Genomic DNA, 26,098 nt, shown 5'->3' on the forward strand with positions numbered 1-26,098 from the left:
TTTTTTTTTTTTTTTTTTTTTACAAATTAATTTTATTAGTGCAATAAGTCCCTGTAAAAATACAACCAATTCCTCAAGAAGTGGGGAAGGTTATAACATTATCAGTTTTTATACATGACATTAATAGTATATATTATTAATATAATTATACAATTAGGAGAGAAATAGTAAATTTTTAATATGCTTTTATTTGTAGCAGACACATATGGGAATATTATATCAATGTTTAATATACAAAAAAAGGACTGTTTCTATTGGCCTATTGTATGTGGAAACTAATGTTTTGTGGTTTAGAAAAGTTATAAAACAGATTCATATTCATATTCACTTTCCCCAAAGAGAAGTGGTCATGTTTTTGCCGAAAATGTGATTGTTGTGAATACGTATGTAGAATATAGAGAAGTTTTATGGAATCATCTTTTTATGAATCCTGAAACAGAGCAAATGTCTACAGAATATATGTCTGTTCTTAGATACAGGGTGTTATTCATGACTTCTCCATGATTATGTGATAAGTGAAGCAAACTGGTAATACCCCAAGGTTTGAATTATATATGTGATACGTATGTAGAATATAGAGAAGTTTTATGGAATCATCTTTTTATGAATCCTGAAACAGAGCAAATGTCTACAGAATATATGTATGTTCTAAGATATAGGGTGTTATTCATGACTTCTCAATGATTTTGTGATAAGTGAAGCAAACTGGTAATACCCCAAGGTTTGAATTATATATGTGATACATTCAGATCTCTCGTCACACAATACACTCGTGTCTTTTAGAGCTTACCATTTTTTTTGTGTCAAAGCAATGTTGAGAGCTGTGGGGTGTTTTGATTATTTCAAAGGCTTGGCTGACACTACGATTTTCCCAGGACTGCCGAGTCAAGCCCCCTGCAGGGGTGTGAGATGAACAAAATCTCACTACTGGCATGCACATAGTCAAGGAGCAAAGATATGAGGAGTTAGGATCTACTCATCACAGACCGTAAACAGGATCAGATGGTATCCAGACAGCTAGCATCCCACCCTCATGTTAGTCATCAGATCATTTTGTTTGATAAATTATGCTTGGAGTAATGCCTGATTCATCTTTTTTCCCACTTATTCACTGTACTGTAATGCATATTGATGTCGGCCAGAGCTGGCTTTGAAAACGTATGCCAGTTTATGAAATATTAATTAATGCTGGCCTAAGAGGTTTTTTTTTTTTTTCTTTCACTGAAGGACTTGAATTAAAAGACGATGATGATCGTATTAGCAGCACAATGCATGCATTATTATTATTTTTATTTTATTTTTTTATGAGAACAATGTTTTGCATTCATGTTAAACCAGTATTTTAGGTGTTAAATGTTCGTATTCCAGTGCTATTTCATTTATGACTGGCGTCTCAGTTTGCAGTCACAGCTCATAGCTTTACAAATGAGTAAATGAAAAGAGTGTATTCAGGCAAGAGCCGAAGTAGGAATTTATTCTGCTAACAAAAGCTGTGACAGAAAGCCTTTTCAAATGAGTTTCTATTACAGGCTTATTTAGCCACCGCTAGAATTTTAGTTCAGAACTCACTGGCCAGAACTGGCACTCATTTTCCCTCACAATACCCCTAATCCACCTGTCTCTCGCTCTGCTCACAGGCTACAGGCAGAGGAGAAGAGAGGTGCTGGAGGAAGGATCAGGAACCGAAAGCTGTGCCCATCTCCTGGAGTCAATGCCCTGTGAGGACCCAGTGTGCTTCCTGTGGCAGGTGCAGTCTGAGGGCGCTTGTGTGCCCACCGAAGGGAACTGTGGAAATGGAACCAGGACTCAAACTGTGGCTTGCGTCAACTCACAAGGTATACAATCAAAATACGTTTATTTATTGGAATTACATTATTTGAAAATGTCTGTATGTGTACAGTATGTACACTACCATTCAAAACTCACTGTATATTTGAATGATTGTGAACACGTTTGTAATGCAGGCCAAGTTGCACACCACAATGGTAATACACTGCTTTAAGGGTGTTGAATAATGCATAAGCATCAGTATTAGTGCTGTTTTAGACAGCACCACTAATAAATTGTCATATCTGGAGGATTCTAATATCCACCCGTAGCAAAAAGATTGCATTATTTTTACAGAAGATAGTAATGCAAAAGTGTTTAGCTATAGTGTCTGCGTATTCCATTAGAACTCTGGATGATTTGTATACCGATAAAGCATTCTATTATTGAGAGTGATCTAATAAAGAAAAGGCATTTAAGAGCAGCCATACACATTGGTTCATGTCATGTCAATGTCACACTGTTTCATAAGTGCATTACACTAGCTGATATGTTGCTTTCAAGCTGTCTGAACGTGTTTCTATCAGCATCATGCTTTGGAGATCAGTCAGTCTGACCCATTTTAACCACGCTTTGTAATTTATGAGAGATGCCATGAAGATGAGGAATCCAGTAACGTGAACTTGATGAAGCCTTAGCGAGACCTTAATAGCCCATCTTTACAACCTGTGAAACTAATTGCAGCCTTTTTGCGTGTTTTATTATTGTGTCATAATAGATTATGGGTGGATATATTAAGGAGGCTGGGAAGAATCCAGTTAAGTTAACTAATTAATGTTCCTGAGGAGAAAGGTGCGGGTGTTTGAAACTGGTGTAATTAGAACCAGATATTTTTCTCATAATTCTTCAAAACACATCAGATTTGTGATGTTAAGTTAACACCAGTGTCAAATATTCTATTTGATGCAATTTGACACAATCAGGTGTTATGGGGGATGAGAAAGAGTGTCTTGTTATTTTTTCATTTCTGAATTAATTATTTCAGACTCGATGACTATAAAGGGCCTCTGTGTTATTATACAAATTTGGTTTGACCTCATTTTCAGAAGAGCAGCTTTCTCATTTGAATACAATGCTGCTATGCAAAATGTAATTACCCAGTATTTATAGGTAAAACAAATTTGTGTAGCCAAGAAGTGAGTAATCATAGCTAACAGCGTCAAAATGGCTCTCTTGATTTTGATAATTATGTTGATGAGAAGTGTGAAGTGTCTCCTTCACTCTATTATTTAACCTTTGAGCCCGAACCTAAGAAAGAGACTGACAGAGTAATGAAGGATTTTTGGGCACGTGAGTAGCTTTCTTGACTTCCCTTTGCCAGAGTTAATTGGGCTCTGGAGGACTATGCATTTCTTCTGTTTCTGCTTTATTTCCTAAGAATGAGCATATTGATGCATGGATATCGGGGTCTGTTCCACTCTGACCATGAGAAGAGGCATTTTTCTCTACGCTGATGTTCAGACTGCTCCAGTTTACTGGCCAGTTAAAGCTCATTGCATAGTGATCTATATCCCTCTCTTCTGTATTCAAGGGCAGGATGGAACTCTTTTTACAGTCTGGCAGCACTCTTAAGAGACACCTGTCATGCAGTGCACAGCCTGATTGAAATCCAGCTACAGCCTTGAATGCCTTAGCACATCTCTAGAGTATGTACACTCTGGACTACTGGCCTTTTAACTATGTGCATAAAGTTTGGTCAACACTGCAGATCATTTTGCTCAAGATCTGCCTGTTACACAGACAGGCACCATCTGATTGAAATGTCAAGTTCCCAACATTGGTTTGCTTTATTTATGTGATGTTTAGTGGTGAGAGCAAAATAGAATATGCAGCTGCTCATGAATATCTTCTTTTTCATATATTTTGGTTTGTTTGTTTTAGGCATAGGCATAATTTCATAGTTTAGTTTCATATATGTAGATCCTTTTGAGGGGGTTAATTAAACCATTGTAAATCAGTGTTTATTCCTTGTACTTCTTTAACTTGTGCAGCTCAAGGAGGACAATCTGTGATGTTGGAAATTGGTCATATTTTTGATTGGAAATATAGTCATATTACAGTTTTCAAAAAAGCATTTTAATGCATTATTTATATCTTACAATGTTCTTTTCACAAAAAAAAAAAAAAAAAACTCAGAATGTTCATCAGCCAATCAGATTCAAGCATTCAATGGCTCCATAGTATAAATAAATATAAATATATACATGTAAATACATGTAAAAATTTTCAAAATATTTACTGTACACTGTAAAAAATAAAAAAATTAAAAAAAAATGTGACATTTACTGTAAAATACGGACAGCTGTGGTTGCCTGAACTTCACCGTAAAAAATATGGAAGCAACATTTTAGGTTTTACAGACTTAAATTCACAATAAAATACCGTATTTCATTAACTGATATAATGTTAATAAACCAACATATTGAAGTGTTAATATCTGTTTTGAACCATTGTAATGCACTGATTTCCACCAAAAACTGGTGGCTCTGAGAGCTGAGGAGGGCAATACTTATATATACAGAAGGTGCACAATGTCATTCACACAAACACTAAACCCCATCATGGTGACACACTTGAATAATGTAATAAACATTAATTGAACAACATTAGATGTAGAATTAAACCCTAATGTACACAACTGATAATAAAAAAACTAAGAAGAAACATTTTATTTAAAAAAAAAAAAACATCAAATATGAAGTGTCATGCAGGGAATTCTGGGAGTGTCGATTTACACTGTAAATTATACAATGACTTTCTTTTTCACTTACAAAAACTGTATTTTTACATTAAATGTAATTATTTTTATTCACTGAATATAGTATGAATACTTACTGTTAACCAGTAAACCGGTTTTTACTGTAGCATTTTTACAGTCTTTTACTGTTAAAATCACATTTTTTTTTTTACAGTGTATGAGTGTCTACTTATATATACATAATAAATATACACAGTACACACACATATATTATGTAAACAAAAACTTTTATTTTGGATGCGATTAATCACAATTGATCGTTTGACAGCACTAATATATATATATATATATATATATATATATATAGAGAGAGAGATAGAGAGATAGAGAGATAGAGAGATAGAGATAGATAGATAGATAGATAGAGATAGATAGATAGATAGATAGATAGATAGATAGATAGATAGAGAGATAGATAGATAGATAGATAGATAGATAGATAGATAGATAGATAGATAGATAGATTTTGAGTAGTGTATGTGCAAGCCTATACAGAAAATTGTGTTCACCAACATGGGGTTTTCAATTTGACGAATGAACAGCTTGAATTGTCCAGGATGTCGATCTCTTAGATGCACAGCAGCACGGAATGACTCCAGGGAACAAAATAAAGAAGACAGCACTTTTATAATGGCTACTGTGAAGCATTCTATCAAAGTCAAAGAATCTCCTGTTTCAGTGGAATTAAATAATGTTTCTGATCCTGGTGCTGCAGTAACCTCCCTGTGTGAACTTCTCCATATGTCCACACCCTTAGTTCTCCAGCAGCTAACCCACGCTGTGGGCAGTCTAATAAGCGCTCTTGTCAATGAGAATCTCTGAATATCAGCTGCAGGTGTTTCTGCTTGCCAGTTTCTCTTAAGTGTTCAACTCCATCGGGCAAACGAGGAGTGGCAGTTTCCATCTCTGGACTCTGTAGCAATTCCGCATTTCCTTAAAGGAATTCAAATAGACGAGCGAACTCCTCCGAGAAACAGAATTTGTTCATTATTTTCACAGCACTTCAGGTTCAGTGTGCAGCCCCCATGTTCATTTACTCTGATGACAGAAGCTCTATTACACCAGGATGTGAAGAGAAAGAGTCATAAATAAAGCAATTCCTCTGGCAGCTGCGAATGTTTTACCGCATCCTATTAGAACTGCTTTTATTTATTTTTCTCTTTCCTTAACATTTTCATACCTCGAGCTCTGCAGTGCTGACAGCGCGATGGGGTCTGTGTCACTTAGCGGCAGTGTGGTGTGATGCCACATGTGAAGTTCTGCAGCATTAGAGCTCGTGTGTCAGTCAATGGGCTTCAGCCGAGGCCTATCTCTAAAGCGACATATTGAAGAAGTCAGTCATTTAACTTTGTGTCAGCGGCATGTTACTCAAATTCATTGAATCCTGTAGTCGCGGTTGTAATTTTATGCTGGTTTATGACCTCAGCGTTGTACTTCTCCAGCACTGCCAGAAATTCACAGACCACATGAGAGTGTCAATATAATATCAGGACCAAGGTCACCTTCTTTCTATGTTTTTTTTTTTCTTTTCCCCCTTAAATTTACAGCAGGCTAAAATCGTTGTGACCTCTAGCTAATCAGCGGCAGAATCTCAGTGTAATTATAGCTAACGTCAAACCCGACACAGCTTTAATCGATACATATAGGGCTAGATCGCCGACTGGTAGATAGATGTGAGAAAATCAATAACAAAATACATGTGAAATACACAACAAGTTCCTATTATCTCACATTTTTGTATTTATGTTGCTTTTTAGCCGAAATCTTAGTATTAATGGAATCTTTCATCTTTTCACTTGTTTGCTGATATCTTGACTGTGCAGAGCAATGCCCATCCAAGGTTACAGTTTAAGTTTTTACTAGTGCTGTCAAAGTTCATATATTAATGCATGCAGTTTATCAAATGTTTAATTTATTTTTATATTTTATATTGTATAATGTTTACACTCTAACTGAATGGTGAGTTTAATTTATAAATGGTTAGTTAAATTATTAGTTAATTTTTAAATCAAACAAAGATGTGTTGTTTAACAAAAGTTGCATGCTTTGCATGGTGAAAAAAAGTCCAAAAGTGAAATATCAACTATAAAGTGTGAGGAAAGTTATTATTATTATTACTGAATTAAATAGATAGATTTGCATTTCTGTATTGGGATCAAAAATGCTGTAAACAGTTGTTGTAAAATATTACTACGATTTAAAATAAGTGCTTTCTATTTTAATATAAAATATCATTTATTCCTGTGATGGCAAAGCTGAATTTTCAGCAGTCATTACTTCAGTCTTTTTTGTGATTTGTTTCCTTAGATTTTATTCTAATATGCTGATTTTCTGCCAAAAAAAAAAAAGCTTATCAATGTTGAAAATTGTAATTTAAATATTGATATATTTCAATTGACAACACACATACTACAGCACAAATGCGCCGTAATAATGTGGTGTTTTATAGTACTTGGATCCCCTGGGATTAGTTTTTATTCTCTATCTGGCCCTCACACATGCTTTAGTCATTTCTGCCGTTCAGATGCTAATAACATTTGCCAGGTAGCTACGTGGGGTGACAGGATGATGTGCTGATCAATGAGAACTGTAATCTAGGCAGCAGATTAGAGGTTTGCCGCTGTGTGGTCTGTCCCAATCAGGCCATTTATCTCCTCTGAGCGTGGTGTAATCAGGGGTGTGTTTGATGGATCTCACAACATCTTGCCCTTCTCTGCTCAAAGCTGGAAAAAAACATGTGGCACTTCATGGAAGCTTCTTTCAGAGAAGACCAGTTTAGACACATGCTAGTTTTGTGCTGGTCTGAAGCTGTATGTCATACATAGCCTTTCTGGTAAAACTGGTTAACTAAGGCCCTATTTGGACAGAATTAGTTTTACATGGGAAGGTAGTGTACTAATTATTAGAACTTTTCTCTTATTTTAATCTTTGTCTGTTATATTTCCAGACTTTTTACAGACTGCACTTTTCTGTGTTGGTAAATATTCTGTAAAACAATAAAAAAAAAAGTAACCAAAAATACTAGCAGTTGTAAGGACATGCTAATAAAAGCCTTTAAATCTGCTCTCAGCAGCCCATGTCCAGCATTTGTACCAGCATGTCAAGTGTATTAAGTAGAAATCTGTCAGTGAAAAGACACATTCAGGACTTTTTCTGAGAGATAACACTTGCTGTTCCGAATGGACTTAAGGATGCAAAGCATACAGTTTTTTTTTGTCCTGAGCTTTTATTGAAAAGATGGTAGACTGTACAACCTTGACACGTGCAAGTGGAATTATTCTTTAATGCACAGGACATTTGTTACCCATGTAGAGAAAGAAGAAAGGATTCTGATTTCTTTTGGTTTGAAAAATGAGAAAAGTAGCCTACGTAAGTATGTAATTAGTGATTACGTGATCTGCGAGCAGAATGATGGTGAGAGTTCAAGTGTTAAGGTTTATGTGTGTGTGCGTGTTTGTTCAGACTGTGCTACCTGCCTCGGTTTTTAGAACACATTTTTCAGAACAGTAAAAGCAACAAAAACTAAAGACATACATTATGTTTTTTTTTTTTTTGCTCCAAAAATAATCATAGACACTTTTTTTTTTTTGAAGGAAATTAATACTAAATTCTATTCTGCAAGGATGCATTAAAAAATGACAGTTAAGACATTTATAATGTTTAGAATGTTTTTTTTTTTTTTTTCAAATAAATGCAGAGATATAAATTCGCTATCATGAGTTGAACTGCAAGTCAGAATTGCAAGATATAAATAAAATATTTACAATATTGCTGTGTTTTGATCAAATAAATGCAGCCTTGGTGAGCATAAAAGACTTATTTTAAAAACATTACACAAATCTTATCGACCCCAAACTTTTGTACATGTATATGCTTGAATATTTGCTGTCACTGAAGCAGTACCAAAAAGGTACAAATTTTCAAAAGGTACACATTGGTACCTTATTTAGCACTAAAGGGTGCATATAAGTACCTTAAAGATAAAAATTAGCACCTAAGGTTAGTACCTTAATGTAGAATTAATGGTACATATCTGTACCTTTTAAAAAGGTGCCGCCCCAGTGACAGTGCCCCAGTGTTAAATGCATTTTCCCATAATTACATATGTGTGGCTGAAATTAACAAATGCTCCTGGGTGCCATCCTGGGTGATTTTTACAGGCATGGCTTAGCTGTGTGAAAACATTACAAACATCCAGAGTAAATTGCTTTACAGCATTTCCTAAAACAAATCCCATTCAAATATGGTTTAAGGAAGTCTTGCAAGTTAAAACACTGGATTGTGGACATAGTCATCCAAAACACAACACATTTCAGCGACCAGCTACAGTACACTTTTCCTGTCAGCAGGAAACACATTAGTTAAAATAACAGTTCTGTTTGACCCTTGCAGCATCAGTAAGAGTCATCTGCATCACAGATGTCAACATGTGCCCGTGGGCAAGCCGCCACTAATTGCTCTTTTAGTGGAGAAGACGGTGCACACAGTTTTACTTTGTACAGCTTCTTGGCTGTCACCTAGTAAATGATGTGTCAGGCCAGTGTTGCGCGGCTCTAAATGATGAGTGTTGCGAGTTAGCTGACATGATTGAGTGCATCGATGCAATTTCACTGCGGGTGACCAAAAAACACTGTATCACACTGATGGTTTCTGTGCTCTGACCTTAATTTCATCTCAAAATGGAACGTTCAAGCTTTCAAATAAAAGTTCAACTTAAAATTTCAACTCTGAAAGGACAATCCACACCCTATGATAACACTGGGCAGTCTAGAGGAGCAAGTCAGAAGGGAAACACAATAATAAGTGAATAAACAAATATATTTATGGTAACACTTTAGTTTAGGGAGCAGTTCTCACTTTTAAATAGTTGCTTCTTAGCATGAATATTACTAGCATATTGGCTGCTTATTAGTACTTATAAAACACATATTATGCATGATCTGCATGAATATGCATATTTCTAATATAAGAAAAATTTAATTTCGCTTCAAGGATATTTATGTAGTTTTCTTGAAAACATGAAGAAAATTACAAAATCGTGAAGTGATTGTTTAACAGAAGGCTTTTTTACATGCTTAGAGCCATTGCTTATCATTATATTTCCTAATTTGGTTTGGTTTTTTAATACGGTTTGATCAAGAAGCAGTTTTGGCAGTTTTATGGGTATGGCATGAGCCCCCAGTGAAGCATGTGTGGGACACAGATGGGTTTTCATCAGTGTCTTTATTATGTTAGAACGAGGCCGACAGCCGCCCAACTGTTCTAGTGTTGTTTCACGTCATGGACCTCAGACAGCCTTTAGGCAGTACAAGAGCTGCTCCCGCACTAATATAGAGTTTTGTCAAGTCTTTTGTATGTCTCCAAGCATTTGAAGAAGACTTTAAGAAATGAACCTTCACCACAGAGCTTTGTACTTAAAATAGTTGAACGACTTAACCTTACCTTAAAGGAGTCTTAAGGCAGAATTATGATTGGAAAGATTATAAGTGTCTTTAGATCCATATGAGGCAACAAGCCTGGATAACTCCAGATGGGGTTTGAGCTGCTATTTGAAATGGATCAGAGGAGAGGGTTGGAACTCGTGGGCTATCGGTTTTCTCTCTGACTGTGTGATCAGTCAAAGTGCCAGTTATCAGTGTGTCTGATCAATGCAGGTGACACTAATCTGGTAAATGACCTTCTGCCTGCATGCCAGGGTTGTCAATATCTGGACTGAGGTGAACAAATTCTGATCAATTCTCAAAATCATCTCTTACTGACAGGTGGAGTCTTAGTTCTGGCTTTAAGCCCTAAAGCTCTTAATAGTCAAAGAAATGACAGATAGAGAAGATTTCACTTTTTCCATATCTAAATTGCTTTTACTACTTCTAGCATTATTAGAAATCAAATATAGATATTTTGAGAAGATAGACTTAAGAGTTTATTGTACCACCAATTTAACATATTGCTACTGTCATAACTTTTCTTTTAAAGTAGTTAAAAACACACTGTCGCTCATTTAATTTTAATAGGAGTATTAAAAGCAGTAAAATATGGCAGATTTACTTTTAATGCTCAGTGAGAGAGTGTACAACATTATAACATAGACCTCAAAGAAAATATATAATTAATGTATGACATGACATTTTTACATTTTGCAGTACAGATTTTATTTAAATTACAAAAATGCACAAAGCAGTCAAGTTCTTGTGCCTCAGTTACACACACACACACACACACACATACACACACAAAACACTCACACACACACACACACACACACACACACACACACACAAAAAATAAAAAATATATATATATATATATATATATATATATATATATATATATATATATATATATATATATATATATATATATACAGTGGAGATCATTATTTCAATGCTCTCAACTTCAAGGAACTGCTTTACCCATTTTGCAGTGTGACAGTGGCCATTTTGGCTTAATTTTTCTACAGTGGAAGGATATGTGTGTCTTTGTGCACATATATATATATATATATATATATATACACAGTAGCGTACCGTGGGGTTTCAGTCAGGGCCTTCAGTAAGCAACTGTAAACTACATACCCTTACACATTTATCTTACACATCTAAATTTCCCTACATGGATCAGTAAAAGTAATCCACCAATACACGGGTCACTATGAACATTCACGTCACTCTAAAATGACGAAGCACCCACAGCAGCAAAATTGTACAAATGCTGGACATCCACACACCACGCCACAGTATTATCAACCCACCACATACACCTCAATAACAATGTGCATGATTCAATACTCGTCAAATAATAAAGTTGTGCCCGGTGCTAGCTGTTAGCCAATCATAGTTGCAATCTTTGAAATGGCGTACAAAACCTTTGTTAGCGAATTCAGTTTGAGTAGTTTATCCTTTCTCAGTTATTCCTCTTTTGTCTGCAAAAGAGCACCTTGAAAAAGGCATTTAGTAGTTTGGGCCAAAAAGATCTGGTGTAGGCGCCGGCGACATGCGGCTGTCATTTTCTTCTTTTCGTTTCACTTTCATACCTTGGAAATTCCCAACTAAACGCTGGGGCTCAGTATTGCCAAATTGGGCTTCTTTAACATTGTTACTGCGGGTTGTTTATCATGTCCGCTGGTTGAAGCGACCTCAATAATGTGATATTTAGCCCCTGGAATATGAATTTTACCAGGGGAACCCGCCAAAAATTTGTATTTTTTACTCCTGGAATGCAATTTTTAATTGGGGGACCCCTTGAAACGCGATTGGGCGGGTTTTGTGGAGCAAACCTGGCAACCCTGGTTGGGGGCAGCACTGGGCACATCGCTAGACCCAGAGGGCATGCTGTCATTGAACATCAAAATTTGATTGGCTGATGATTCTGTCACTAATGCCCATTACAAACCAGATGTGACGTCTTTGAACAAAAGGAAAGCACTATCTGTAGTGCTGGCTGCAGACTTTTTTTTAATGTAGGATATTCCAGTTCAACCTCAACGAAACTAATCATAGGCCATTTTGTGGACATTACACAAATGAAAATGATACCTAAATAATAATAATACTAATAAAAACATTTTTCACACAATTTTATTTTTTATAGGGCCAGCAGAGAAGGCCCTGCTAACCCTGATGGCCCTCCACTGTATATATGTATGTATGTAAGTGTACATATGTGTCACCTCAATATTTATTCATGAATTTTCTTTGTTGGTCCTCATCACATTCAAGTATTGAGAAAAAATGACATGTGTCACTTTCCATTTCATCCACAGGTTGTTGTTTGTATTTTAATGACAGCTGTCCTCTGTGTCCCTGAACTTTCTGCTGCGACACGTTCCACCAATCTAATGTCTTCCAGTGTTATTTTTTGTTCCCATTCTCTAAAGGTCATAGTTGTGATATCTCTAACAGTAACATTTAATCTTCAGTCTGTTCTTGAGTGATGATCACATTTCTCTCCTGCATATCTGAACATTATTTTCTCTTTTTGTATGTTTCCCTGATTGATTTGCATTATATGTACACCGTTCCTTTATGAGTATCATTGGTTGTTACTGATATCAATATTAATATAATGCCACAGACTGGATTTAGAGTAAGGTCTGCCCCATATGGGGGTTTGACAGGTGGGTTTCCCGTTCTTCATTCACGTTCATCTCCATGATTCTCTCTGGTATGCTGCACCGCATAAGCAGCCGCTGTTTGTACACACCTCTGTTGATAATGAGGATTCAGTGTTTACATGGACCTTTCAGCATTAATATTTATGTTTTCTTGATGTGTCAATGAATACTAAGTGGTGTGAATGGCTGAGCTGGAACAGAAAAGAATATTGTTCATTTTAAACAGCGTAGTCAGATCTTGTCACTTAATTTTAAATTGCATTGAAACGTAATGCACCAAATCCCTCTGCAAATTAATTTAATCTCTAAAGATAAGGTAATTTCTTTGATATTAACATACTTTCTACTTACTGTGCAAACACAACAGTGAAATAACAAAACACTATGATGAATTCAACTTTTCTGTTTATCTGAGCAATGAAACTTCTGGCTCAACTGGTCGCTGTTTGTTTTTTAATTGTTTATTTCTTTTATGGCCTAACTTTTTACTCTTGGCAATTGTCTTTATGCTTAAAAATTCATAAAGTTTGTGTTCATTTGTAAAGATTAGGAAGAATAAAACATGTTATAAGAATCAAATATTTTAGGGAAAAAAATCATTTCCTAGAGACATCAGTAGTATTGGTATCAGTGATGCTTGCCTTCAGTCATACAAAAGGATGACATTAATAAAAATACTATCTTTGTTGTTTCTACATTAATTTGAAGATTGAATGTGAAATTATTGCATTATAAAAGTACAGCACTAACAATGTCATTTGTACGTCAGTAGTTTTAATATCTGGAGCGGAGGTGCATTTATGTGCATTTGATTTTGTGATCTCCCTGAAATGGAGAGTGTGGTTAAAGGCTGTGCATGAGAGAACATTTCTATATATTAGGATCCACCACTAATAACTACCACAGCATCGACAGAGAACAACTTCAAATTCCAACGCTGACATGGCAACTCATCAGGCTAACACACTGTAATGAAACAAAAACTCCTGCTCAACAATTCCTTTGTATTACACAAATCCCTGCCGCAAGTATTTATTTATTTATTTTTTTTCCCATTTTTAACACAAAAAAGACTCTTATTGAGTGATGGGGACAAAATTGGCTGTGACAAAAAGTGGTGTCCTCACTTGAAATGTGTTTGTGTTTTTATCTGTTTTTTAAGGTACGTTTTTCATTCAGTGAGAATAGGTATGCAAATTACATTGGTAGTTTTTAAGACAACCCACACAGGCTGGTTCATTTGTCTGAAATTGCTCTGAGCCATGTTATGCTGCTCTGATTGTTAAAGTTTCATTCCTGTAGCCAATTAGTGAATGTCTAATCTAAGCTCAAATTAATTGTACTCATCTGCTATTGTGTGGACACCTTTAGCCACGCCTCTGTTGGTGCCGCTAATGGTGCACAAATTATACAAAGCAGCTTTAAAAATTACAATTATGTTTAAAGTTTAATTATTATTGTTACTTGATTCATATTTTTAGTAATTAATTTAAAAAAATAATATTACATCTGCAATCCCTTGTGAGCTATTAAATGAACAAGTTTGTCCTTGACTCCACACGAAAAATGAACGATGAATCAGTCCAACTTTCATCTGCATAGGTGCTGACTGAGAACAGGTCTCGTGTTATGTTCATTATTACTTCCAGTTATGTACACGGTCTCAGCTCTATTCATATTTTAATGCTGGATTAAATTAAAGGTAGTTTTTCTTTTTTTTTCACAAACTAGTTTTGTGTCCGCTTGCAGTAAAATCAAGGGTTACTTTCTTGATCTCTCTCCCTCCTACTCTTTCATTTTTGTGTGGAGGGTTTTGTACTTTGTGAACAGCGTTGCATGAAATGGTACACAGATTAAGGGGTTCTCACAAGCAGCACTATTTTATTTATTTATTTTTTCTCCTTTTAAATGCAAGTGAGCCAAAGAGATTTCAGCCAGGAAGATGTGGCCCTTCCAATGCTTTTTTGCTCTCTGTGTGGGCTGTTAAGGTTAATTTCCCCAATCTGCATGCACATTTTCATCCAGCTCTCCTGGGGCAAAGTGTTCCTTTCAAACTTTCACAATTATTTCTGATATATTGTATTAAAGAGGGTAAGTGGATTGATTTAGGGAGGTGGGAAGCTGGAATTATTTGATGCCTGCTATGTGACCCATAATCAGTGCTGTTATTTGGAGCTCTGACATTATTCTTTCTGCAGTTTAATTTATTATAGTTGGGTGTTCAAATTGCCAAGCAGCTGTTATGGTATTACAGTTTGTGCATTATTCAGAAGAGGAGAATAACAGCCCTGTGCAGTTGGTTAAAATGAAAACATTCGCTGCTTGGTTTTTATTTCTGACTCTTGAACTGTCATTTTTGCAGCATAATTCCTGTTATTTTCTGTCTCTGGAGCTTTTTGTGTATTTACTGTTGCTCATCGCCATTTATTCTGCTGTATGTGTTGATGTTCAAACTTTTGCAGTATATATTATGTCTAAAGACCGGTATAGCTGTTCAACACCATGTAAATATTTTGTTTTAAATGTTGGTGTGATATGAATGACCATGACTGCATTGGTCAGCCAGCTGCTGGACCAGCATGGACTTTACAGTGATGTATAATATGCACTAACAGCAGAATAATTGCACTTTACGCTTTTCGTAATGGGTGATTCTTCAATTAGGTGCAGCTATAACTTTTAAGTATTAAAAAATTAAGCATCATAAAACTGTATTTAATTAATAACGTGTCTGAATAAAATTATGAATAATTGAAAAGATCAAATGATCAAGGTATTGTAAATCAGCTTTTTTATTTGGGGTTAGTAAGATTATTTATTTATTTGATAAGAAATTATAAATGTTATATTAGTCAAAAGCGACAGTTAAGCCATTACAATGTTACAAATAATTTATATTTCAAGTAAATGCTGCTCTTTTAAACATTATATTCATAAAAGCATCACTGTTTCCACGAAAGTATTAAGCAGTACAAGATTTAAGTTTCTTGAGCACCAAATCAGCATATCAGAATGATTTCTGAAAGATCATGTGACACTGTGAAGTCTTCATGTGAAGACTGGAGAAGTGGCTGCTGAAATTTCAGCTGTGCCATGGTCAATAAATCTTCTCAATATCTTGGATCTCTGATATCAGTATCAAGAATAGATCAAAAACCTCCTTTTCAAAACCCTCTTTTCATGATTTAGAGATCTCGCTGTGGATGAATGGAGGTTTCCGGTTCTGTCTGCAGTTTAAATTGCGCTCAGGGGTCCTCCACTTCATGCACACAACAGTTATCTTCAAATTCATTGACGTCCAGGTCATGTGGCCGCCAGCAGTGTTTGGCAATAGCAGTTTGATTGCCAAGAACATGCCTACAGCCCCTCCTCGCCAGCCCCTCTGCTTTGATGGCTCAAGAAGCCTGGTGCTAAAAGTTGGAGGCGGAGGGCTGGAGACTCGCCTTGGGGAATATCTTCCATCTCTGCCTCATTGGATCAAGAACATCACCCATCTCACGTTCTTAGCCTCTTGACATGGATGCAGTTACAGCAAGGGAAAAAATAAATAGATAACAAATCTGCCCCTGGGTTGTTATTGCTTAACTGCATGTTTGAAAGTGAATGACAAGGTTCAACAGAAATAACGATGCCTCGTCATGAGCTCTAACGTTCTTCACTTATTCAACTTTTTTGGAAATTGATCCGTTATGGTGGCGCATAAGAAGGGTGTGCGTCTGTTTGTTGGGGATGTTTTTTAGGTTTAATCATTATAGGAAAGTTTTGTGTAATCCTAGAAAAGTGAATGGAAGGATTAATGTCTCTCTTTCATGCATGAAATGAGAGTTTTCCTCTCGCCAACCTCAGCAGACAGCCCAGCACTCTTTCGCTTCTGTCTTTTGATAGCTCACTGGCATCTAATAAATTAAATGGCCTTTGGTTCATCCTCTCAAATACCGTTTCCTGTTCAAAGCTTGCTTCCTGTAAGCGAAAGGAAACAAATTCTGCCCATCTTATCAAGCAGTCATTAGTAAAATCAGTGGCAGCACACAAAGCAAATATTTCCGTTGGTTAATTTGTTTGAAGATTGAAGAGCAGACCTTTTTCTTGTGGAGAAATTGATGGCATTATCGTTGCAATGTGATGTGCAGCTGTAGCTTTGACAGGCTTGATCGTAAGAGTTTGGAGCGTCTTCAGAATATTAGTGTTCAGGACTTGGTTGTGTTCATCATAATGAAATCTAAATTGCCCCCTCTATTTTCATGTTTCCCATTTCAGTGATTGAACACAGAAAGGCTGATGAATCACAACTGTTGATCTCTTATTTGGAGATAAAAACCACTTTGTCTTCATTTAAGTTGCATTAAAAAGATGAAAGCAGTGAATATGAGCACATTCATAATGGGGGCCTCACAATAATCATGATTTACTTTCGTAAAACTGAGTTATGTTGCTATTTCATTGAATGGCTTATTCAAAAGAGCATTGAATTTCTGTCTTGTAAAGGTACCGCAGGTCTGTGCTTGAAAAATATGACTTTTCAAGGCCAATGATGATAACTAGAGAACATTTAGGTCACAGAAAGTGTGTGTGTGTGTGTATTTAGAAATATGTTTTCTTTATTATATAATGTTTTTTTATTAAGTATACACTTCTGTCCTTTCTTTAAAAAAAAATGTATGATTACCAATGCTGTATTTATTTGAGCAAAAAAAATATTTGTCAAATAATATTACAATTTATAATAAGTTAAAAGTTTTAAAATTTAAAATCTATACACATTTCAGTATACTGTATATTATAATACTGAATGTTGATCATGGACAGAATAACTCCTTTTTTTTCATTCTTTTCAGTTAAGAATTATGCACTTAGAATGCACAATAACGTCTTCTATCTTTGAACACCGAGTAATGATGGTGACATTATAACTCATGTCATATTCCACTGAACAGGGCAGCTTGTTCCTGAGGAGCTCTGTGAAGATGAGCCACCCCCTAAAGAGGTGTCCTGTGTGATGGCCTGTTCAGGTGACTGTGTGCTCAGCTCATGGTCTGATTGGTCCTCCTGCTCCCACAGCTGCTCCAGTAAAAGCTCAGAGGGCAGACAAAGCCGCACACGGACCATATTAGGCTTACCAGGAGAAGGTCAGTTGACTTTCATCTTCCACAGAAATTGGATAATAGTGTTTTAAAAAATGTCTGACCAATTCATTTTAATTAAAGCATGCAAATTCTTAATATAACATGGTGTTGGAGTCATTTCGTAGCATTCCAGTCTCTCTGCACCTTCCTATCTATTACAATAAAAAATGTTTATAAAATGAAAAAACAAACAGATAATTTAATCCTGTGATACTGATTTGACAAGGGAAGTAATTTACTCTTAATATCACTCTGAGGGTGACATAATACCATTCATCAGTTTGTTTTTGTGAGCAGAGGAGCAATTTAGCATTCTGTATATTTGTTTCAGAGGAGCAGTGATAAAAATGTGTTCACAGGGTCTCATTTTTCTGTCTGCCTACGTACAGCTGTGGGCTTTTCCAATCACACACAGTCCTTCTGGAATGACAGAAAGAGCTGTGTAATTAAGACTTAAATATACCTTAGTCTGGAGGCTACTTCCACCCCCTCTGCCATCACACACACATATAAGTAACGGCTCTTACATACGCTTCTCTCCATGCATCTAGAAAATGGAAATAAAGCACCAGCCTCCTCTACACACTTTCTACAGAGTGTCATTAATCAGACAAGCCCTTATTAATATTCAGCCGGTCTACGTTACACTCATAATGAGTCCCTGTGTTAAGGAAAAAGGCTGAATGTCAATACAATGTCATTAGCTTCAAGGGCAGATGGTGTAGGAATTACTTTTAATTATAAAAAGTGCAGAAGTAATTTTGGAGGCTGATCCCAGAGAACTTGTCACAGGTGTTCATGCATTACGTGTGGAATACACATTCAGTTTGAGTCAGGTGGAGTATGTTCAGTTGATTTCAAGTACAAGATAGTTTTGACTCAATCTCTTGCTGATACAGATAAGCTGATACTGTATATCGTGGCGAGCTGCCACAAATGAATTAATGTTTGGGAAACGCATCCCACAGCACAACAACCTGAGCCCAACTTCAGTCTACTCATCACTTTAATGTTAACTGCGTTTGTAGTCGGCGCCAGTAGCAAACCAAAAAACAAACACAGACTGGAGGTTAACTGTGGGCCAGGCATGTGCACCCGATGAAGCCATCCATAGGAACCAATTCTCACTATTAACTAGTTGCTTATTAGCATGCATATTATAAACATATTGGTTGTTTATTAGAATTTATAAAGCACATATTCTGGATGACCATATTCTACATCCCTAATCCTGCCCAATACCTAAACTGAACAACTACCTTGCTAACTATTAATAAGCAGCAAATTATGGGTTTAATGAGACAAAAGTTGTACATAGTGGTTTATTAATAGTATGAATTGAAGTGTAACCAAATATTAGTATATATTTTGACTTAAAATACTTTATTCATTCCGTAATTTAGTCATTCCATATAGTGTACAAACCATCAAGGGTGATTTAAAAAAAAAAAAAAGTGTTATTTTAGTATTATTTTTTATAATATTATAGATTTTAATTAACATTTTGAATTTAATTTTTATTTATTTTTATTTCAGTTTTAGTGTTATTTCAGTGTTAGTACTTAAACTTATTTCAGTTGGTTGACCAGACAACATTTCAGATTTGTTCAGTTTTTAACCTAATATTTATATTTTATTTCAGTTTTATTTCGCTTAGCAAAAATGTTTTTAATAATTTAAATTATCATTATCTCCTCCAGCATTGCGTTGAGTAGCCGGACAACAACATTGTCTCAACCAATGGCCTGAGTTTGAGGCAACCAAACTTTGATTGTCTGACCAAAGAGATAAGATATTATTTATTTTATTTATTTAAATTTAATTTGAAGGTGCTAGTGGTTCAGAAATTGAATCATGACCAGCTTTTAAATTATTTTATACAGTTTATGTACCACATAACACAGCTCAGCCTATTTTTCCTTTCATATATCTAGAGTACATGCCTTCACATGTCCCGGTAGAGTTTCATGCATCTTTGTGCTCATGTAGCTCATTAACATTTTATGGAGCATTAAAGCAAACTTAAGAGAGGCTTTTTCATCTGTAATGCAGTTAATGATCTTTCCCATTCCCAGCTAAGGCATGTCCAGCTGCTGCTGCTCTAGAGGAGTGGAGAACTTGTAATGATCATCCATGCATCACATTCTACTGGGAAGCGTCGCCATGGGGACCATGCATTGAGGACTCCTCCATGAATCTAAATGGCACCGGCTACTGGAACGGAACGGCCACCTGTGCAGTCGGGGTGCAGATTCGTAAAGTGGTCTGCATGAAAACGGGCGTCGGGCCAGTTATTCCCAAAAGGTGCCTTATTTTTATGTATGAAATTTATAATCTGTGGATTTGTAGATTTCCACACACCACACTAAAATTATTCACAGTGGCATTTTGTGGAGGTTAGATTATTAAAGCACATAGATTTTCCACCAATGCTCATAGTATGAAGTTGAAATGGTATATTTTACTAGTCTGTGGTGATCACTGCTTTTAATTTTAAATAACAGTGAGCGCTTACTATACCTGTCAAATAGAGGCAATAAAGCTTTGTTCAAACAGGCAGCAAAATCTGACTTAAATCTCTTTGTTTGTAGTCTGAACAGCAAAAAAAAAAAAACCTTATTGAAAAGATTTTGGAAATGTGCTTCATTCAGTAAAGTGAGATTTTTCATCATTTGGGATCTGGTGAGAATAATATCATACACAATTTAGTCGTAGATGTAGGCACTACTGCACTTTATCTCATATACACGTATATGTGGCATTCCCTATGTATGAATGAACAAATGAGGGAATGGTTTTGGACACGCCATACAGTATGTATGAATGAGCAAAATGTGGTAATGATTTAATGCTTATGCCTTAAAGTGGGGGGGCAATATAAAAACATGACAACAGCTTAACCAGCACCTTGTAAAATACATTCAAATACCTCATCAAATGTGTGCTGACATAAAAATTTCACAATGTTCCTGAATCCAGCCTGTTTCCTTTATGGGATCATCCATTTTTATAGCTTTGTCTTTAAAACATTGTCAGCATTTTCTCTCCCAGATAGATTTTTTCAAATATTACACACACATATTTGGTCAATAATGAACTTCCCACATGGAAACATTTCCCTCTGCTAGCTTTTGTAAATATATGTACATTTTGTTTGATCAGAACAGTAAATAAAGCAGATATTGTTAGAATCTGCATTTCTGGGATGTGTCTGTGAACAGCAAAATTGGGAATTAGTGTTTTGCATATTTTTGCTACGCCATCACGCAATCCTGAAATCCCTCTTTGATAGTTTTGCATTCAAACATCTTCACTCAAGCAGCAAAAGCTGAGATTCAAAAATATTGCTGGTGTTTGCTGCAGGTTGTGGTACTTTTACGTAGCATGAATGAAATGTACAGTAAAAACTGAAAGCGATTCTCAAGAGTTTCACATTTCCCTGACCTTTTCTCAAGAGATGAGTGCTTGGTTTACTTGTGCTGAAACCATATCTTGTGCATTGAGTCTATCAATATTCTCAGTCTTGTGATGTGAGTGACTCTGAATGCAGGCTTGACTGATTCTCTGTTTTCAGTATGAGAGGGGTGGAGGTTTGTGTTGCCCCAGGTCTTTCCTTGATAAATGTTTCCTGTGGGAGTGTTGTAAGGGCACTTTGGGTAAGATAAAATGTTCTATTGCATTGCATGGAGAAGATATTGTGTTGTGCATCAGGAAAAAGGACTCATAAATAATGCAGCCATTAATCCATTTCTTTCTTTTATATTAATGACACCAACGTAAAAGTGAGTTTATGGGCTGGTGTATTTCACTGGCCTGGTTATAGGTTTCGGCTTGACCTCAGTCGTGAGAGGGAAGATGTCTGGGATCACATGCCAGTTTTTCTCATATCAGTAAAAATTTCTAAACGTAGTTGGAACAAGATGCATTTACCTGAGAAGCAAAACAGAGCGACTTATTTTATTTTATTTTATTAAAAGCATCCATCAAAGAACATTTAGTGTAGACTTTTTAAACTTCTCTAAAATCCAATTTTAATGTATTGCACATTTTTACTTCTCAAGTAAATGTATTTTGTTTTTCCTGATATTTTTTTCCTGAGAAATAAGGCAAACATACTGATTAAGAAAGTTTTTTTTTTTTTTTTTGTCATAAAAACCCTACATTGAGTTCACAGTGGGAGGGCGTTTGTAAGAGCTTGAAAAGCATAGCGAGTCTTAAGTAGTAAGAGGTGTCAAATACAGCTGTGTTTACAAATGAATTGGTAATCTAGGCTTCTTTACAGTCAGGAGAGGACAAATCACACTCTGGTTTATAGTGATAAGTTGACACACAAACACACACCTGCTCTCACTCACAGACGTAATGCATAAATCACAGATGGATGTCCTGTAGCATGTATGTGTTTGATGGAGAGAGTCAATTTATGTGTTTGGGTCACAAACATATCATATCCCTTGTGCCCTGCCACATGTGCTGGAGGCAGCGAGAAGCGAGCATCAGTTATATAACGGTTTTTCTGTCATCATGTGGAAGCATCTAATGCTTCATACGTAGGTGGAGTGTGTTTAGATCTACACTTTATTTAAACCAGCAGGGCTGAGCTATTTAAACACCCTGATATATGAATTGACCCAACAGGGAGATGTTTGTTTATCTTACTGCTGCTAGACCACTTCTTTATTAATACTCTTTCCCTGATATCTTTGCATAAAGAGGAAAACAAACCAGGTTCTGTATAGGTGCAATGCAACACGTTTGTCTGATTCCTGTTTGTCTGTCAACATCAAATGTGAAAGTGCAACGTGATGTCAGCCAATCACAGGATATTTAATGTTTATAATGTTAATGATAAGTACAGTTATATGGAACATGATTATTGATATATATATTTTATTAATTTTGACCAATGAAATGTGGATGATACAAGTTTAAAGTTCCCCTGTAGTGAAAATCAAGTTTTTTATGTTGTTTATTTGTCTATGTGGTGTTTTTAATTTGCATTTATACAAACCATGTGCCAATCGATTAATCGACACCATTGCTGAGTATTTTCTCCTTTAAACTCTAATTTCCCAAAGGCAGTCCCAGAAATGCAGTTTGAAACAGCCCTTGTTTTGCTACGTCACAAAATTCAATAACTAATCACGTCAAGGGATAGATTCCTATCATTAGCATATCCCGCTCTCCATTTATACAAACATGGCCACATAGAGATCATAGCATATAGATCGCATGCAAAATATACCAATAGGATTACCAGCATAAAACCAAAAATAAAATAGAGCAAAAAACCCATAAAGCTGTGGTTTAACATTTAACTTGGCTACATTCAAGTCTTCAAGGCATTTTAAGGACACAACATTGTCAGTTAAGTAACTTTAACAACTGTTACAGTATTCACTGTAGTTGTCTGCTAGTAAAAACATAGTTTTATCAGGCATTATCTATGGATCAGGAGGCCCTGGCTGGAGTGGAGGCATTCGCATATACATATACAAGGGTGTAGAGTTACATTTAAGCTATTTTAAGGCATGAGAAAATTATTTTCACAAGAAAAAAACATTTAAATATGTCATTTTGATGGTCAAATATGAGTTTTAAGGGATAAAATTTTTGACTACAGAGGGACTGTAAGTTATGAGATTTTTTCAGATCCTATTTCCCCCTCATTCCACATCATTTCCTGTCTTCTCTCTCCACTGCTGCTCTCCACACTCTCTCCAGTGCCACATAATTTCCTGCCTTGTTTTTTTAATAAATGGAATGACTTTAATCCAAGGCCTTGGATGAATTATTGATTTTCTAAAACTATAGAAACAGCCATATGATAAAATAGTGTTAAAAAAATAATTGTATTTAGTATTAATAATAATCGAGACAGAATAATGAACTATATTATTAATAATAATAATAATATAGTGTAAATGTGTCGTGCTTCTGAATTGGCAACAGCATGATAAAACTGAAAAAAAGGTTATTATTAATAATAATCATAATTCTTCCATTAATTATTTTTTACAACAAATAAGGTAATGAACCATATAAATCAGATGTTTTTCTTGATATACTTAATATATTAATATTAATATTATTTAGCAACAAATTGCAACAATGATTTTTTCCATTGGTTGAGTCAGAGTTGCTGTGTTAGAATGAAAGCAAAACCTTGTCTTTGTCATGTGACTTAATGCTTGCTTTTACAATGGCTACAAACATGTCTCATCCAATTCCAATTATGTTGGAACACTCCACACTCACACTTTATTCATGCTTTGTTTCCATATAGAGGCAAAGACAGAATCAACCTGTTGTCATCTGTGATGTCTCCTTTGTTCTGTCTTTACTGATTTCTTGCATTTATCCTCCACCCACTCTTTTGTTCCTTTCCTAAAGCTCTGTAGCATCATTGCCTTTGGGTGATTGCCCTCTGTAATGACATTCTGCTCCACAGAGCACAAAAGTGAGAGAGAAGCAGATGATTCATGCCTCTGTTCTTTCTTGTACCCTGCTTTGATGTGTCCTGTTTGCTGGTCTCCAAAGCCAGTAGTTGGTAGAGCCCTGCTGAGCCCTGCTGCCTCTCTTTAGAGCTGCTGCATGCTGGGAATTGAACCAAGTCTGGAAATGAAATGTCCAGAATCCAGCTCATTGGGTTGGACGTTCTCTGTGGGGCAACATGCTCTTAAACAAAAGCATGCACATACTCACACTCACAAGGACACGCATGAGACAGACTCCTCAGCAGGACATACACCCTGGTGCATATGTAAGAGATCATGTACAGTCATCTAGTCATTATTGCAAAATAATGGCTCTCGTTTCACCCTGAAGGGGTTTGTTTTGTGAAAATGACCAGCTGCCTGTGCATTATCCAGGGAGAATGTCATTATCCCTCCTGCGACATGGCTGTTTACCAAATAAATCGATGTGCATAAAATATTGATTTAAGTAAAATTTTGTTTAGTATGTTAGAAGAAACCAATACCACAGAGTGCTAGGAGAGGTGCAGTATGAAACAGGTATACTGATGTGAAAAAGTAAACTAAATGTTGGGATGTACTTATTTTTTTCCACAGATAACAATTAAAAATATGTTGATATAAAATAACTAAAACTAATAAATAACTAGAAACTTTGACTTTTTTTTTTCAGTTATGTTACCCATCTATATTGTCAAGACAAAGTTGCAGTCTACTGTTTTGGAGGCAGTAAGATTTTTTTTATTATTATTAAAATTAATTATTTTATTCAGCAAGGATGCATTAAATTAAAAAAAAGTGAAGAAAAAAAATGTATGACAGTTTTGACAGTTATGACATTTATAATGTCACAAAGGTTTCTATTTCAAATAAACACAGTTATTTTGAATTTATTTTGATAAAAGAATACTGAAAAAATCCATCATGGTTCCCACAAAAATATTAGGCAACACAACTGTTTTCAAAAAAATAAACAAAATATTGATTCACGAAATAAATGTTTTTTGAGCAGCAATCAGACACTGAAGACTAATGATGCTGAAAATTCAGCTTTGCCATCACAGGAATAATTTTTGTAGATTTTTTTTTAATATATTTCATATATTTTAAATTGTAATAATGTTTCACAAAATTACAGTTTTTACTGTTTTTTTGATAAGAGGCGTCTTTTAAAAACATTAAAAAAAAAATAATCTTACTAACCCCAAACTTTTGAATGGTACTGCATGGTCCACATACTGTATTTGGGGAAGAAACTACTACTATTATTTTTGCAGAATTGTATGATGGAAATTGGTTGACAAATATGGAGTCATTACACAAAAAGCATAAGGCCTTAAAACACTGATTGACCAAAGAGAATCAAGAATTGTACTGAGCCAGATGATAAACACACTTTCCATTAGATGAGAGAGTACCGTCTAGAGAGCTGTGTGGGCGTTCTCTCAAACTCTCTCTCTTAAAAATTATAAAGGCTCACATAACCTCTCACTTCTTGTCACTCATACCAAAATAAATCACCTTTACCGTATACTCACTCAAATACGATCAGCTGCAGGCTCTGCTGGTAAGACACAATAAATATTACATCAGCTTCCCCTACAATGTGGTCGTGATCTTCTGTTACTCAGATAGTGTCATTGTAACTGTGTTGTATCTGTACATGATAATGTCTGGGTTTGTGGGGTACAGTAAATCAAGCAGTACTTACAGTCAGCACAGATGATATCTGCACCTGTGCTAGAAGGTCAAGGACAGAGCAACTGTGGTGTGATTCAAGACAGCTTATCACTGATCGTGAAAA

General features: G+C 35.7%; 1 protein-coding gene across 5 annotated transcripts in view; it reads left to right on the forward strand.

Annotated features, from left to right (window-relative positions):
• Window positions 1-26,098, forward strand: part of LOC109051652 (thrombospondin type-1 domain-containing protein 7B-like) — a 223,531-nt gene that overhangs the window by 136,229 nt on the left and 61,204 nt on the right. For all 5 annotated transcript variants that reach the window (XR_006155584.1, XM_042731041.1, XM_042731040.1 and 2 more), the window contains 3 exons: window positions 1,638-1,835; window positions 17,630-17,821; window positions 19,894-20,122. Coding sequence is in view for 4 of the 5 variants with exons in the window: in XM_042731041.1 (XP_042586975.1) it covers window positions 1,638-1,835; window positions 17,630-17,821; window positions 19,894-20,122 (619 nt within the window). In the remaining variant the exon portion in view is untranslated. The remainder of the gene's footprint in view (window positions 1-1,637; window positions 1,836-17,629; window positions 17,822-19,893; window positions 20,123-26,098) is intronic.

Source organism: Cyprinus carpio, chromosome B9, assembly GCF_018340385.1.
Source record: "Cyprinus carpio isolate SPL01 chromosome B9, ASM1834038v1, whole genome shotgun sequence".
NCBI lineage: Eukaryota > Metazoa > Chordata > Actinopteri > Cypriniformes > Cyprinidae > Cyprinus > Cyprinus carpio.